At 52.7% G+C, this 17,401-nt stretch overlaps 1 protein-coding gene across 1 annotated transcript in view; it reads right to left on the bottom strand.

The window, feature by feature from the left end:
• Positions 1-783: 783 nt before the first annotated feature.
• Positions 784-17,401, bottom strand: part of LOC145339016 (protein pelota homolog) — a 33,049-nt gene continuing 16,431 nt past the window's right edge. Inside the window, exons 8-9 of the mRNA XM_080183441.1 lie at positions 3,538-3,727; positions 784-849 (exon numbers count right to left, since the gene is read on the bottom strand). Of these exons, the coding sequence (XP_080039567.1) occupies positions 3,543-3,727 (185 nt within the window). The 3' untranslated portion in view covers positions 784-849; positions 3,538-3,542. The remainder of the gene's footprint in view (positions 850-3,537; positions 3,728-17,401) is intronic.

The following is a 17,401-nucleotide window of genomic DNA, read 5'->3' as shown; positions in this document are numbered from 1 at the left end:
GAGGTTTACAGCAGGGAAACAGGCCATTCGGCCCAACTTGTCCATGCCGCCCCTTTTTTTTAACCCCTAAATTAATCTCAAGTGCCCGCGTTTGGCCCATATCCCTCTATACCCATCGTACCCTTGTAACTGTCTTTTTAAAAGACAAAATTGTCCCCGCCTCTACTACTGCCTCTGGCAGCTCGTTCCAGACACTCACCACCCTCTGGGTGAAAAAATTGCCCCTCTGGACCCTTCTGTATATCTCCCCTCTCACCTTAAACCTCTGCCCTCTAGTTTTAGACTCCCCTACCTTTGGGGAAAAGATATTGACTATCTCGCTGATCTGTGCCCCTCATTATTTTATAGACCTCTATAAGCTCACCCCTCTACGCTCCAGAGAAAAAAGTCCCAGTCAATCCAGCCTCTCCTTATATCTCAAACCATCAAGTCCCAGTAGCATCCTAATGAATCTTTTCTGCACTCTTTCTTTGCAGATGGAAGCCTGTCTGTGAAATGTCAGACACCCTGCTGTGATAACGGGTGGTTGTGAAATCAACCATGCAGCCCTAATCTCGTAGCAGAGGCTTATAACAGAGCGAAATAGCAAGCGTTTTTTTAAATGGTTTCATTCTTTGGTCTGGGAATCGAGGCGGGGTCAGGGAATGGAAATTGAAAGGCGGGGGAGCCATTTTTTGAAGGGAACGAAAGAGCGGGGATGGGTGAGAAGTGTGAGTCTCACCTTTTCCGGATCTCCAATGCCTTCACAGTCCAACAGGAGAAGGTGCTGATCTGTCTTCTGCGGATGAGCCAAACACCACATCCAGATGCCTTTGGTGTGAGACTGAACGGTGTGTCCCAGCGAGAAACCTTTGGAGACAGAAAAGGTTTGTCTTTTATTCGGAGATCAGACGAGTGTCACTGGCAAAAAGCCTGCATTCTGCTCAACCCAATTGCCCTTGGCTTCTGAAGCAGGTAAGGTGTCACTGTGTGACTCTGGAGTCACGTGTAGGCTGAGTAAGGACAGAAAATTACCTTCCCTAAAGAACATCAGTGAAACAAATGGGTTTATCCAAAAGATCGATGGTCCTACCCACAAGAATACAACTTCAGGAAGTGTAAAGGAGAACATGCCCCGTCTACGTCAACGGGGACCAAGTACGAAAGGTCGAGAGAGCCTCAGGTTTTTAGGAGTCCAGATTTCCAACAACCTGTCCTGGTCCCCCACCGACGCCGACACTATAGTTAAGAAAGCCCCACCTCTACTTTCTCAGAAGACGAAGGAAATTTGGCATGTCCGCTACGGACTCTCCCCAACTTTTACAGATACCCCATAGAAAGCATCCTTTCCCAGATGTATCACAGCTCGGTCTGGGATCCTGCTCTGCCCAAGACCGCAAGGAACTACAAAAGGGTGGTGAATGTAGCCCAATCCCATCAGCCAAACCAGCCTCCCATCCACTGACTCCGTCTACACTTCCCGCTGCCTCGGGGAAAAGCAGCCGGTATAATTAAGGACCCCCCCCCACCCCACACACACCCCGGACATTCTCTCTCCCACCTTCTTCCGTCGGGGAAAAAGATACAAAAGTCTGAGGTCCCGTACCGACCGACTCAAGAACAGCTTCTTCCCTGCTGCTGTCAGACTTTTGAATGGACCTACCTCGCATTAAGTTGATCTTTCTCTACACCCTCGCTGTGACTGTAACACTACATTCTGCACCCTCTCCTTTCCTTCTCTGTGAACGGTATGCTTTGTCTGTACAGCACGCAAAAAACAATACGTTTCACTGTATCCCAGTGACAATAATAAATCAAATCCTTTTCCTTCTCCCCTCTGTTCTCTATGAACGGTATAAATAATAAATCAAATCAGATTTCCTGGCGGGGGGCCCAGTACTACGAGTCCGGTCTCCCCAGTGCCCCGTACATTTGTGGGAAGACTTCCCAAATTTTATACTTGGGATAAAGGGAAAAGTTCCACTTGCTGTATCATAGGAATAACTTCCTGTGTTTCATATCCAGGAAGCGCGGATCCCTCCCCCCGCAGCGACGCCTGGATCCCTCCCCCCCGCAGCGACGCCCGGTACCCTCCGCCCGCAGCGACACCCGGATCACTCCGCCCCGCAGCGACGCCCGGATCCCTCCGCCCCGCAGCGACGCCCGGATCCCTCCGCCCCGCAGCGACGCCCGGATCCCTCTGCCCCGCAGCGACGCCCGGATCCCTCCGCCCCGCGGCGACGCCCGGATCCCTCCGCCCCGCGGCGACGCCCGGATCCCTCCGCCCCGCGGCGACGCCCGGATCCCTCTGCCCCGCAGCGACGCCCGGATCCCTCTGCCCCGCCCGGATCCCTCCGCCCCGCAGCGACGCCCGGATCCCTCTGCCCCGCCCGGATCCCTCTGCCCCGCAGTGATGCCCGGATCCCTCCGCCCCGCAGTGACACCCGAATCCCTCTGCCCCGCCCGGATCCCTCCACCCCCGCAGTGACGCCCGGATCCCTCCACCCCCGCAGTGACGCCCGGATCCCTCCACCCCCGCAGTGACACCTGGATCCCTCTGCCCCGCCCGGATCCCTCCACCCCCGCAGCGACGCCCGGATCCCTCCGCCCCGCAGTGACGCCCGGATCCCTCTGCCCCGCCCGGATCCCTCCGCCCCGCAGTGACGCCCGGATCCCTCCGCCCCGCAGCGACGCCCGGATCCCTCTGCCCCGCCCGGATCCCTCCACCCCCGCAGCGACGCCCGGATCCCTCCGCCCCGCATCGACGCCCGGATCCCTCCGCCCCGCGGCGACGCCCGGATCCCTCCGCCCCGCGGCGACGCCCGGATCCCTCCGCCCCGCGGCGACGCCCGGATCCCTCCGCCCCGCGGCGACGCCCGGATCCCTCCGCCCCGCGGCGACGCCCGGATCCCTCCGCCCCGCGGCGACGCCCGGATCCCTCCGCCCCGCGGCGACGCCCGGATCCCTCCGCCCCGCAGCGACGCCCGGATCCCTCCGCCCCGCAGCGACGCCCGGATCCCTCCGCCCCGCAGCGACGCCCGGATCCCTCCACCCCGCAGCGACGCCCGGATCCCTCCGCCCCGCAGCGACGCCCGGATCCCTCTGCCCCGCCCGGATCCCTCCGCCCCGCAGCGACGCCCAGATCCCTCCGCCCCGCAGCGACGCCCAGATCCCTCCGCCCCGCAGCGACGCCCAGATCCCTCCACCCCGCAGCGACGCCCGGATCCCTCCACCCCGCAGCGACGCCCGGATCCCTCCACCCCCGCATCGACGCCCGGATCCCTCCGCCCCGCAGTGACGCCCGGATCCCTCCGCCCCGCAGCGACGCCCGGATCCCCCTGCCCCGCAACGAGGCCCAGATCCCTCCGCCCCGCAGCGACGCCCGGATCCCTCCGCCCCGCAGCGACGCCCGGATCCCTCCGCCCCGCCCGGATCCTTCCACCCCCGCAGTGACGCCCGGATCCCTCCGCCCCGCAGCGACGCCCGGATCCCTCCGCCCCGCAGGGACGCCCGGATCCCTCTGTACCCCAGCAAATTGATCCAGGAGAATTCTCTTACCCGTCCTAGACCCAGCGAGGCGGTTGAGGAGGTAGGACTTCCCACTCCGTGTAGGACCCGAAACAGCTACAACTACCATGGGCAAATCGAATGCTCGCAGTGTCTCCAGGGCAGCCTGGTTCAGTTCCAGACTCCCATTGGAGTTTCCAACAAGAAGCAGCGGATGCTCCATAATGTTTCCAACATCGACCTGTGAGACAGAGCAAAGGAGACATTTCACAATCTAACTCACTCCCGGGTATCTGTTATTCTGTATATAAACCACCCCGAACCCCTCGATTAGATTCCAGTCTGTAACTCACTCCCGGGTATCTGTTATTCTATATATAAACCACCCCGAACCCTCGATTAGATTCCAGTCTGTAACTCACTCCCGGGTATCTGTTATTCTACATATAAACCACCCCGAACCCCTCGATTAGATTCCAGTCTGTAACTCACTCCCGGGTATCTGTTATTCTATATATAAACCACCCCGAACCCCTCGATTAGATTCCAGTCGGGAACTCACTCCCGGGTATCTGTTATTCTGTATATAAACCACCCCGAACCCCTCGATTAGATTCCAATCTGTAACTCACTCCCGGGTGTCTGTTATTCTATATATAAACCACCCCGAACTCCTCGATTAGATTCCAGTCTGTAACTCACTCCCGGGTATCTGTTATTCTACATATAAACCACCCCGAACCCCTCGATTAGATTCCAGTCTGTAACTCACTCCCACGTATCTGTTATTCTATGTATAAACCACCCCGAACCCCACGATTAGATTCCAGTCTGTAACTCACTCCCGGGTATCTGTTATTCTGTATATAAACCACCCCGAACCCCTCGATTAGATTCCAGTCTGTAACTCACTCCCGGGTATCTGTTATTCTATATATAAACCACCCCGAACCCCTCGATTAGATTCCAGTCTGTAACTCACTCCCGGGTATCTGTTATTCTATATATAAACCACCACGAACCCCTCGATTAGATTCCAGTCTGTAACTCACTCCCGGGTATCTGTTATTCTGTATATAAACCACCCCGAACCCCTCGATTAGATTCCAGTCTGTAACTCACCCCCGGGTATCTGTTATTCTGTATATAAACCACCCCGAACCCCTCGATTAGATTCCAGTCTGTAACTCACTCCCGGGTATCTGTTATTCTGTATATAAACCACCCCGAACCCCTCGATTAGATTCCAGTCTGTAACTCACTCCCGGGTATCTGTTATTCTATATATAAACCACCCCGAACCCCTCGATTAGATTCCAGTCTGTAACTCACTCCCGGGTATCTGTTATTCTGTATATAAACCACCCCGAACCCCTCGATTAGATTCCAGTCTGTAACTCACTCCCGGGTATCTGTTATTCTATATATAAACCACCCCGAACCCCTCGATTAGATTCCAGTCTGTAACTCACTCCCGGGTATCTGTTATTCTGTATATAAACCACCCCGAACCCCTCGATTAGATTCCAGTCTGTAACTCACTCCCGGGGAGCTGTTATTCTGTATATAAACCACCCCGAACCCCTCGATTAGATTCCAGTCTGTAACTCACTCCCGGGTATCTGTTATTCTATATATAAACCACCCCGAACCCCTCGATTAGATTCCAGTCTGTAACTCACTCCCGGGTATCTGTTATTCTGTATATAAACCATCCCGAACCCCTCGATTAGATTCCAGTCTGTAACTCACTCCCGGGTATCTGTTATTCTGTATATAAACCACCCCGAACCCCTCGATTAGATTCCAGTCTGTAACTCACTCCCGGGTATCTGTTATTCTATATATAAACCACCCCGAACCCCTCGATTAGATTCCAGTCTGTAACTCACTCCCGGGTATCTGTTATTCTGTATATAAACCACCCCGAACCCCTCGATTAGATTCCAGTCTGTAACTCACTCCCGGGTATCTGTTATTCTATATATAAACCACCCCGAACCCCTCGATTAGATTCCAGTGTGTAACTCACTCCCGGGTATCTGTTATTCTATATATAAACCACCCCAAACCCCTCGATTAGATTCCAGTCTGTAACTCACTCCCGGGTATCTGTTATTCTATATATAAACCACCCCGAACCCCTCGATTAGATTCCAGTCTGTAACTCACTCCCAGGTATCTGTTATTCTGTATATAAACCACCCCAAACCCCTCGATTAGATTCCAGTCTGTAACTCACTCCCGGGTATCTGTTATTCTATATAAACCAGCCCGAACTCCTCGATTAGATTCCAGTCTGTAACTCACTCCCGGGTATCTGTTATTCTATATATAAACCACCCCGAACCCCTCGATTAGATTCCAGTCTGTAACTCACTCCCGGGTATCTGTTATTCTGTATATAAACCACCCCGAACCCCTCGATTAGATTCCAGTCTGTAACTCACTCCCGGGTATCTGTTATTCTGTATATAAACCACCCCGAACCCCTCGATTAGATTCCAGTCTGTAACTCACTCCCGGGTATCTGTCATTCTATATATAAACCACCCCGAACCCCTCGACTAGACTGCAGTCTGTAACTCACTCCCGGGTATCTGTTATTCTGTATCTGTTTCTCTATTTTTATGCCAGACCAATCCCCTTCCCGTTCACTCCCACTGTACACAATCCCGATCCCCTTCCCGTTCACTCCCACTGTACACAATCCCGATCCCCTTCCCGTTCACTCCCACTGTACACAATCCCGATCCCCTTCCCGTTCACTCCCACTGTACACAATCCCGATCCCCATCCCGTTCACTCCCACTGTACACAATCCCGATCCCCTTCCCGTTCACTCCCACTGTACACAATCCCGATCCCCTTCCCGTTCACTCCCACTGTACACAATCCCGATCCCCTTCCCGTTCACTCCCACTGTACACAATCCCGATCCCCTTCCCGTTCACTCCCACTGTACACAATCCCGATCCCCTTCCCGTTCACTCCCACTGTACACAATCCCAATCCCCTTCCCGTTCTCTCCCACTGTACACAATCCCGATCCCCTTCCCGTTCACTCCCACTGTACACAATCCCAATCCCCTTCCCGTTCACTCCCACTGTACACAATCCCAATCCCCTTCCCGTTCACTCCCACTGTACACAATCCCAATCCCCTTCCCGTTCACTCCCACTGTACACAATCCCAATTCCCTTCCCGTTCACTCCCACTGTACACAATCCCAATCCCCTTCCCGTTCACTCCCACTGTACACAATCCCAATCCCCTTCCCGTTCACTCCCACTGTACACAATCCCAATCCCCTTCCCGTTCACTCCCACTGTACACAATCCCCTTGCGATCGAGTGAGGACAGACACTTGTCCATCAGGGGACAGTGACACTGGTGGGTGGAGGGGTTAATGGGAGCTCTGTACCTGGGGGGTGCTGGCTGGGGTTATTCTCACTCTCCCCTCCCCTCGCTAACAGCTCTGAAGCAAGCGAGCTGGTGCTGAGATCCCAGTGAGTGAGAGCTGCTCCCCTGCCCAACCCAAACTGCGTCTGTGTTTTTAAATAAGAGCCAAAGCTTTCAGTTTCTGTTGTAAAGGTATTGACTGATGGGCCACATCCCCACAGGAAGTCCTGGGGGTAGGGTGTTAGCGTGGATAGAGGATTGGTTGTCAAATAGGAGGCAGAGAGTGGGGGTCAATGGGTGCTATTCGGATTGGCGGTTGGTGACTAGTGGAGTGCCCCAGGGGTCGGTGCTGGGGCCTCAGCTATTTACCATTTATATAGATGATCTGGAGGAGGGAACCGAGTGTAGGGTGTCAAAATTTGCTGATGACACCAAGATTGGGGGAAAGGCAAATTGTGCGGAGGGTGTGGAGAGTCTGCAGAAGGATCTAGATCGGCTGGGCGAATGGGCCAGGAAATGGCAAATGGAATTTAATGTTGGCAAGTGTGAGGTGGTCCACTTGGGTAGGAAGAATGGTAGGAAGGACTATTACTTACGTGGCGAAAAACTGCAGCAGGCGACGGTGCAGAGGGACCTCAGGGTCCTTGTGCATGAGTCGCAAAAACCCAGCTTGCAGGTGCAGCAGGTGGTCAGGAAGGCGAATGGGATGCTGGCCTTTATAGCGAGGGGGATTGAATATAAAAGTAGGGAGGTCTTGCTGCAGCTGTATAGGGCATTGGTGAGGCCGCAGCTGGAGTACTGTATGCAGTTTTGGGCGCCGGACCTGCGCAAAGATATTTTGGCCTTGGAGGGAGTGCAGAGGAGGTTTACTAGGCTGATGCCAGAGTTGAGGGGGTGGAGCTATGAGGTGAGGCTGAATAAACTAGGCTTGTACTCGTTAGAGTTTAGAAGAATGAGGGGAGATCTCACTGAGACGTATAAGATGATGAATGGGATGGATAGGATAGAGGTGGAGAGACTCTTCCCGCTCAAAAAAGACAGTAGGACTAGGGGGCACAGCCTCAAGATACAGGGGAGGCGGTTTAGAACGGAGTTGAGGAGGAACTTCTTCACTCAAAGGGTGGTAAATCTCTGGAATTCTCTGCCCGTTGAAGTGGTGGAGGCTGCCTCGCCAAATATTTTTAAGAAGCGGGTTGATGGGTTCTTGATAAGAGAGGGGATTAAGGGTTATGGGGAGAGGGCGGGAAAGTGGAACTGAGCCACGACAGATCAGCCATGATCTTATTGAAAGGCGGGGCAGGCTCGAAGGGCTAGATGGCCTACTCCTGCTCCTATTTCTTATGTTCTTATGTTCTTAAACCACCCCGAACCCCTCGATTAGATTCCAGTCTGTAACTCACTCCCGGGTATCTGTTATTCTACATATAAACCACCCCGAACCCCTCGATTAGATTCCAGTCTGTAACTCACTCCCGGATATCTGTAATTCTATATATAAACCACCCCGAACCCCTCGATTAGATTCCAGTCTGTAACTCACCCCCGGGTATCTGTAATTCTATATATAAACCACCCCGAACCCCTCGATTAGATTCCAGTCTGTAACTCACCCCCGGGTATCTGTTATTCTGTATATAAACCACCCTGAACCCCTCGATTAGATTCCAGTCCGTAACTCACTCCCGGGTATCTGTTATTCTATATATAAACCACCCCGAACCCCTCGATTAGATTCAGTCTGTAACTCACTCCCGGGTATCTGTTATTCTATACAGAAACCACCACGAACCCCTCGATTAGATTCCAGTATGTAACTCACTCCCAGGTATCTGTTATTCTATGTATAAACCACCCCGAACCCCTCGATTAGATTCCAGTCTGTAACTCACTCCCGGGTATCTGTTATTCTATATATAAACCACCCCGAACCCCTCGATTAGACTGCAGTCTGTAACTCACTCCCGGGTATCTGTTATTCTGTATCTGTTTCTCTATTTTTATGCCAGACCAATCCCCTTCCCGTTCACTCCCACTGTACACAATCCCGATCCCCTTCCCGTTCACTCCCACTGTACACAATCCCGATCCCCTTCCCGTTCACTCCCACTGTACACAATCCCGATCCCCTTCCCGTTCACTCCCACTGTACACAATCCCAATCCCCTTCCCGTTCACTCCCACTGTACACAATCCCGATCCCCTTCCCGTTCACTCCCACTGTACACAATCCCGATCCCCTTCCCGTTCACTCCCACTGTACACAATCCCGATCCCCTTCCCGTTCACTCCCACTGTACACAATCCCAATCCCCTTCCCGTTCACTCCCACTGTACACAATCCCAATCCCCTTCCCGTTCACTCCCAGTGTACACAATCCCAATCCCCTTCCCGTTCTCTCCCACTGTACACAATCCCAATCCCCTTCCCGTTCACTCCCACTGTACACAGTCCCAATCCCCCTTCCCGTTCACTCCCACTGTACACAATCCCAATCCCCTTCCCGTTCACTCCCACTGTACACAATCCCAATCCCCTTCCCGTTCACTCCCACTGTACACAATACCCTTGCGATCGAGTGAGGACAGACACTTGTCCATCAGGGGACAGTGACACTGGTGGGTGGAGGGGTTAATGGGAGCTCTGTACCTGGGGGGTGCTGGCTGGGGTTATTCTCACTCTCCCCTCCCCTCGCTAACAGCTCCGAAGCGAGCGAGCTGGTGCTGAGATCCCAGTGAGTGAGAGCTGCTCCCCTGCCCAACCCAAACTGCGTCTGTGTTTTTAAATAAGAGCCAAAGCTTTCAGTTTCTGTTGTAAAGGTATTGACTGATGGGCCACATCCCCACAGGAAGTCCTGGGGGTAGGGTGTTAGCGTGGATAGAGGATTGGTTGTCAAATAGGAGGCAGAGAGTTGGGGTCAATGGGTGCTATTCGGATTGGCGGTTGGTGACTAGTGGAGTGCCCCAGGGGTCGGTGCTGGGGCCTCAGCTATTTACCATTTATATAGATGATCTGGAGGAGGGAACCGAGTGTAGGGTGTCAAAATTTGCTGATGACACCAAGATTGGGGGAAAGGCAAATTGTGCGGAGGGTGTGGAGAGTCTGCAGAAGGATCTAGATCGGCTGGGCGAATGGGCCAGGAAATGGCAAATGGAATTTAATGTTGGCAAGTGTGAGGTGGTCCACTTTGGTAGGAAGAATGGTAGGAAGGACTATTACTTACGTGGCGAAAAACTGCAGCAGGCGACGGTGCAGAGGGACCTCAGGGTCCTTGTGCATGAGTCGCAAAAACCCAGCTTGCAGGTGCAGCAGGTGGTCAGGAAGGCGAATGGGATGCTGGCCTTTATAGCGAGGGGGATTGAATATAAAAGTAGGGAGGTCTTGCTGCAGCTGTATAGGGCATTGGTGAGGCCGCAGCTGGAGTACTGTATGCAGTTTTGGGCGCCGGACCTGCGCAAAGATATTTTGGCCTTGGAGGGAGTGCAGAGGAGGTTTACTAGGCTGATGCCAGAGTTGAGGGGGTGGAGCTATGAGGTGAGGCTGAATAAACTAGGCTTGTACTCGTTAGAGTTTAGAAGAATGAGGGGAGATCTCACTGAGACGTATAAGATGATGAATGGGATGGATAGGATAGAGGTGGAGAGACTCTTCCCGCTCAAAAAAGACAGTAGGACTAGGGGACACAGCCTCAAGATACAGGGGGGGCGGTTTAGAACGGAGTTGAGGAGGAACTTCTTCACTCAAAGGGTGGTAAATCTCTGGAATTCTCTGCCCGTTGAAGTGGTGGAGGCTGCCTCGCCAAATATTTTTAAGAAGCGGGTTGATGGGTTCTTGATAAGAGAGGGGATTAAGGGTTATGGGGAGAGGGCGGGAAAGTGGAACTGAGCCACGACAGATCAGCCATGATCTTATTGAAAGGCGGGGCAGGCTCGAAGGGCTAGATGGCCTACTCCTGCTCCTATTTCTTATGTTCTTATGTTCTTAAACCACCCCGAACCCCTCGATTAGATTCCAGTCTGTAACTCACTCCCGGGTATCTGATATTCTACATATAAACCACCCCGAACCCCTCGATTAGATTCCAGTCTGTAACTCACTCCCGGATATCTGTAATTCTATATATAAACCACCCCGAACCCCTCGATTAGATTCCAGTCTGTAACACACCCCCGGGTATCTGTAATTCTATATATAAACCACCCCGAACCCCTCGATTAGATTCCAGTCTGTAACTCACCCCCGGGTATCTGTTATTCTGTATATAAACCACCCTGAACCCCTCGATTAGATTCCAGTCCGTAACTCACTCCCGGGTATCTGTTATTCTATATATAAACCACCCCGAACCCCTCGATTAGATTCAGTCTGTAACTCACTCCCGGGTATCTGTTATTCTATATAGAAACCACCCCGAACCCCTCGATTAGATTCCAGTATGTAACTCACTCCCAGGTATCTGTTATTCTATGTATAAACCACCCCGAACCCCTCGATTAGATTCCAGTCTGTAACTCACTCCCGGGTATCTGTTATTCTATATATAAACCACCCCGAACCCCTCGATTAGACTGCAGTCTGTAACTCACTCCCGGGTATCTGTCATTCTATATATAAACCACCCCGAACCCCTCGATTAGACTGCAGTCTGTAACTCACTCCCGGGTATCTGTTATTCTGTATCTGTTTCTCTATTTTTATGCCAGACCAATCCCCTTCCCGTTCACTCCCACTGTACACAATCCCGATCCCCTTCCCGTTCACTCCCACTGTACACAATCCCGATCCCCTTCCCGTTCACTCCCACTGTACACAATCCCGATCCCCTTCCCGTTCACTCCCACTGTACACAATCCCGATCCCCATCCCGTTCACTCCCACTGTACACAATCCCGATCCCCTTCCCGTTCACTCCCACTGTACACAATCCCGATCCCCTTCCCGTTCACTCCCACTGTACACAATCCCAATCCCCTTCCCGTTCACTCCCACTGTACACAATCCCAATCCCCTTCCCGTTCACTCCCACTGTACACAATCCCAATCCCCTTCCCGTTCACTCCCACTGTACACAATCCCCTTGCGATCGAGTGAGGACAGACACTTGTCCATCAGGGGACAGTGACACTGGTGGGTGGAGGGGTTAATGGGAGCTCTGTACCTGGGGGCTGCTGGCTGGGGTTATTCTCACTCTCCCCTCCCCTCGCTAACAGCTCCGAAGCGAGCGAGCTGGTGCTGAGATCCCAGTGAGTGAGAGCTGCTCCCCTGCCCAACCCAAACTGCGTCTGTGTTTTTAAATAAGAGCCAAAGCTTTCAGTTTCTGTTGTAAAGGTATTGACTGATGGGCCACATCCCCACAGGAAGTCCTGGGGGTAGGGTGTTAGCGTGGATAGAGGATTGGTTGTCAAATAGGAGGCAGAGAGTGGGGGTCAATGGGTGCTATTCGGATTGGCGGTTGGTGACTAGTGGAGTGCCCCAGGGGTCGGTGCTGGGGCCTCAGCTATTTACCATTTATATAGATGATCTGGAGGAGGGAACCGAGTGTAGGGTGTCAAAATTTGCTGATGACACCAAGATTGGGGGAAAGGCAAATTGTGCGGAGGGTGTGGAGAGTCTGCAGAAGGATCTAGATCGGCTGGGCGAATGGGCCAGGAAATGGCAAATGGAATTTAATGTTGGCAAGTGTGAGGTGGTCCACTTTGGTAGGAAGAATGGTAGGAAGGACTATTACTTACGTGGCGAAAAACTGCAGCAGGCGACGGTGCAGAGGGACCTCAGGGTCCTTGTGCATGAGTCGCAAAAACCCAGCTTGCAGGTGCAGCAGGTGGTCAGGAAGGCGAATGGGATGCTGGCCTTTATAGCGAGGGGGATTGAATATAAAAGTAGGGAGGTCTTGCTGCAGCTGTATAGGGCATTGGTGAGGCCGCAGCTGGAGTACTGTATGCAGTTTTGGGCGCCGGACCTGCGCAAAGATATTTTGGCCTTGGAGGGAGTGCAGAGGACGTTTACTAGGCTGATGCCGGAGTTGAGGGGGTGGAGCTATGAGGTGAGGCTGAATAAACTAGGCTTGTACTCGTTAGAGTTTAGAAGAATGAGGGGAGATCTCACTGAGACGTATAAGATGATGAATGGGATGGATAGGATAGAGGTGGAGAGACTCTTCCCGCTCAAAAAAGACAGTAGGACTAGGGGGCACAGCCTCAAGATACAGGGGGGGCGGTTTAGAACGGAGTTGAGGAGGAACTTCTTCACTCAAAGGGTGGTAAATCTCTGGAATTCTCTGCCCGTTGAAGTGGTGGAGGCTGCCTCGCCAAATATTTTTAAGAAGCGGGTTGACGGGTTCTTGATAAGAGAGGGGATTAAGGGTTATGGGGAGAGGGCGGGAAAGTGGAACTGAGCCACGACAGATCAGCCATGATCTTATTGAAAGGCGGGGCAGGCTCGAAGGGCTAGATGGCCTACTCCTGCTCCTATTTCTTATGTTCTTATGTTCTTAAACCACCCCGAACCCCTCGATTAGATTCCAGTCTGTAACTCACTCCCGGGTATCTGTTATTCTACATATAAACCACCCCGAACCCCTTGATTAGATTCCAGTCTGTAACTCACTCCCGGATATCTGTAATTCTATATATAAACCACCCCGAACCCCTCGATTAGATTCCAGTCTGTAACTCACCCCCGGGTATCTGTTATTCTGTATATAAACCACCCTGAACCCCTCGATTAGATTCCAGTCCGTAACTCACTCCCGGGTATCTATTATTCTATATATAAACCACCCCGAACCCCTCGATTAGATTCAGTCTGTAACTCACTCCCGGGTATCTGTTATTCTATACAGAAACCACCCCGAACCCCTCGATTAGATTCCAGTATGTAACTCACTCCCAGGTATCTGTTATTCTATGTATAAACCACCCCGAACCCCTCGATTAGATTCCAGTCTGTAACTCACTCCCAGGTATCTGTTATTCTATATATAAACCACCCCGAACCCCTCGATTAGACTGCAGTCTGTAACTCACTCCCGGGTATCTGTTATTCTGTATCTGTTTCTGTATTTTTATGCCAGACCAATCCCCTTCCCGTTCACTCCCACTGTACACAATCCCGATCCCCTTCCCGTTCACTCCCACTGTACACAATCCCGATCCCCTTCCCGTTCACTCCCACTGTACACAATCCCGATCCCCTTCCCGTTCACTCCCACTGTACACAATCCCAATCCCCTTCCCGTTCACTCCCACTGTACACAATGCCGATCCCCTTCCCGTTCACTCCCACTGTACACAATCCCAATCCCCTTCCCGTTCACTCCCACTGTACACAATGCCGATTCCCTTCCCGTTCACTCCCACTGTACACAATCCCAATCCCCTTCCCGTTCACTCCCACTCTACACAATCCCAATCCCCTTCCCGTTCACTCCCACTGTACACAATCCCAATCCCCCTTCCCGTTCACTCCCACTGTACACAATCCCGATCCCCTTCCCGTTCACTCCCACTGTACACAATCCCGATCCCCTTCCCGTTCACTCCCACTGTACACAATCCCGATCCCCTTCCCGTTCACTCCCACTGTACACAATCCCGATCCCCTTCCCGTTCACTCCCACTGTACACAATCCCGATCCCCTTCCCGTTCACTCCCACTGTACACAATCCCAATCCCCTTCCCGTTCACTCCCAGTGTACACAATCCCAATCCCCTTCCCGTTCTCTCCCACTGTACACAATCCCAATCCCCTTCCCGTTCACTCCCACTGTACACAATCCCAATTCCCTTCCCGTTCACTCCCACTGTACACAATCCCGATCCCCTTCCCGTTCACTCCCACTGTACATAATCCCAATCCCCTTCCCGTTCACTCCCACTGTACACAATCCCGATCCCCTTCCCGTTCACTCCCACTGTACACAATCCCGATCCCCTTCCCGTTCACTCCCACTGTACACAATCCCGATCCCCTTCCCGTTCACTCCCACTGTACACAATCCCGATCCCCTTCCCGTTCACTCCCACTGTACACAATCCCGATCCCCTTCCCGTTCACTCCCACTGTACACAATCCCAATCCCCTTCCCGTTCACTCCCACTGTACACAATGCCGATCCCCTTCCCGTTCACTCCCACTGTACACAATCCCAATCCCCTTCCCGTTCACTCCCACTGTACACAATGCCGATTCCCTTCCCGTTCACTCCCACTGTACACAATCCCAATCCCCTTCCCGTTCACTCCCACTCTACACAATCCCAATCCCCTTCCCGTTCACTCCCACTGTACACAATCCCAATCCCCCTTCCCGTTCACTCCCACTGTACACAATCCCGACCCCCTTCCCGTTCACTCCCACTGTACACAATCCCGATCCCCTTCCCGTTCACTCCCACTGTACACAATCCCAATCCCCTTCCCGTTCACTCCCACTGTACACAATCCCGATCCCCTTCCCGTTCACTCCCACTGTACACAATCCCGATCCCCTTCCCGTTCACTCCCACTGTACACAATCCCGATCCCCTTCCCGTTCACTCCCACTGTACACAATCCCGATCCCCTTCCCGTTCACTCCCACTGTACACAATCCCAATCCCCCTTCCCGTTCACTCCCAGTGTACACAATCCCAATCCCCTTCCCGTTCTCTCCCACTGTACACAATCCCAATCCCCTTCCCGTTCACTCCCACTGTACACAATCCCAATTCCCTTCCCGTTCACTCCCACTGTACACAGTCCCAATCCCCTTCCCGTTCACTCCCACTGTACACAATCCCAATCCCCTTCCCGTTCACTCCCACTGTACACAATCCCAATCCCCTTCCCGTTTACTCCCACTGTACACAATCCCCTTGCGATCGAGTGAGGACAGACACTTGTCCATCAGGGGACAGTGACACTGGTGGGTGGAGGGGTTAATGGGAGCTCTGTACCTGGGGGGTGCTGGCTGGGGTTATTCTCACTCTCCCCTCCCCTCGCGAACAGCTCTGAAGCGAGCGAGCTGGTGCTGAGATCCCAGTGAGTGAGAGCTGCTCCCCTGCCCAACCCAAACTGCGTCTGTGTTTTTAAATAAGAGCCAAAGCTTTCAGTTTCTGTTGTAAAGGTATTGACTGATGGGCCACATCCCCACAGGAAGTCCTGGGGGTAGGGTGTTAGCGTGGATAGAGGATTGGTTGTCAAATAGGAGGCAGAGAGTGGGGGTCAATGGGTGCTATTCGGATTGGCGGTTGGTGACTAGTGGAGTGCCCCAGGGGTCGGTGCTGGGGCCTCAGCTATTTACCATTTATATAGATGATCTGGAGGAGGGAACCGAGTGTAGGGTGTCAAAATTTGCTGATGACACCAAGATTGGGGGAAAGGCAAATTGTGCGGAGGGTGTGGAGAGTCTGCAGAAGGATCTAGATCGGCTGGGCGAATGGGCCAGGAAATGGCAAATGGAATTTAATGTTGGCAAGTGTGAGGTGGTCCACTTTGGTAGGAAGAATGGTAGGAAGGACTATTACTTACGTGGCGAAAAACTGAAGCAGGCGACGGTGCAGAGGGACCTCAGGGTCCTTGTGCATGAGTCGCAAAAACCCAGCTTGCAGGTGCAGCAGGTGGTCAGGAAGGCGAATGGGATGCTGGCCTTTATAGCGAGGGGGATTGAATATAAAAGTAGGGAGGTCTTGCTGCAGCTGTATAGGGCATTGGTGAGGCCGCAGCTGGAGTACTGTATGCAGTTTTGGGCGCCGGACCTGCGCAAAGATATTTTGGCCTTGGAGGGAGTGCAGAGGAGGTTTACTAGGCTGATGCCGGAGTTGAGGGGGTGGAGCTATGAGGTGAGGCTGAATAAACTAGGCTTGTACTCGTTAGAGTTTAGAAGAATGAGGGGAGATCTCACTGAGACGTATAAGATGATGAATGGGATGGATAGGATAGAGGTGGAGAGACTCTTCCCGCTCAAAAAAGACAGTAGGACTAGGGGGCACAGCCTCAAGATACAGGGGGGGCGGTTTAGAACGGAGTTGAGGAGGAACTTCTTCACTCAAAGGGTGGTGAATCTCTGGAATTCTCTGCCCGTTGAAGTGGTGGAGGCTGCCTCGCCAAATATTTTTAAGAAGCGGGTTGATGGGTTCTTGATAAGAGAGGGGATTAAGGGTTATGGGGAGAGGGCGGGAAAGTGGAACTGAGCCACGACAGATCAGCCATGATCTTATTGAAAGGCGGGGCAGGCTCGAAGGGCTAGATGGCCTACTCCTGCTCCTATTTCTTATGTTCTTATGTTCATAAACCACCCCGAACCCCTCGATTAGATTCCAGTCTGTAACTCACTCCCGGGTATCTGATATTCTACATATAAACCACCCCGAACCCCTCGATTAGATTCCAGTCTGTAACTCACTCCCGGATATCTGTAATTCTATATATAAACCACCCCAAACCCCTCGATTAGATTCCAGTCTGTAACTCACCCCCGGGTATCTGTAATTCTATATATAAACCACCCCGAACCCCTCGATTAGATTCCAGTC

Source organism: Carcharhinus amblyrhynchos, unplaced genomic scaffold (assembly GCF_965287045.1).
Source record: "Carcharhinus amblyrhynchos unplaced genomic scaffold, sCarAmb.v2.hapA chromosome_289, whole genome shotgun sequence".
Taxonomy (NCBI): domain Eukaryota; kingdom Metazoa; phylum Chordata; class Chondrichthyes; order Carcharhiniformes; family Carcharhinidae; genus Carcharhinus; species Carcharhinus amblyrhynchos.
The sequence above is the reverse complement of the archived record's forward strand: the minus strand, read 5'-3'. Positions and strand labels throughout refer to the sequence as shown.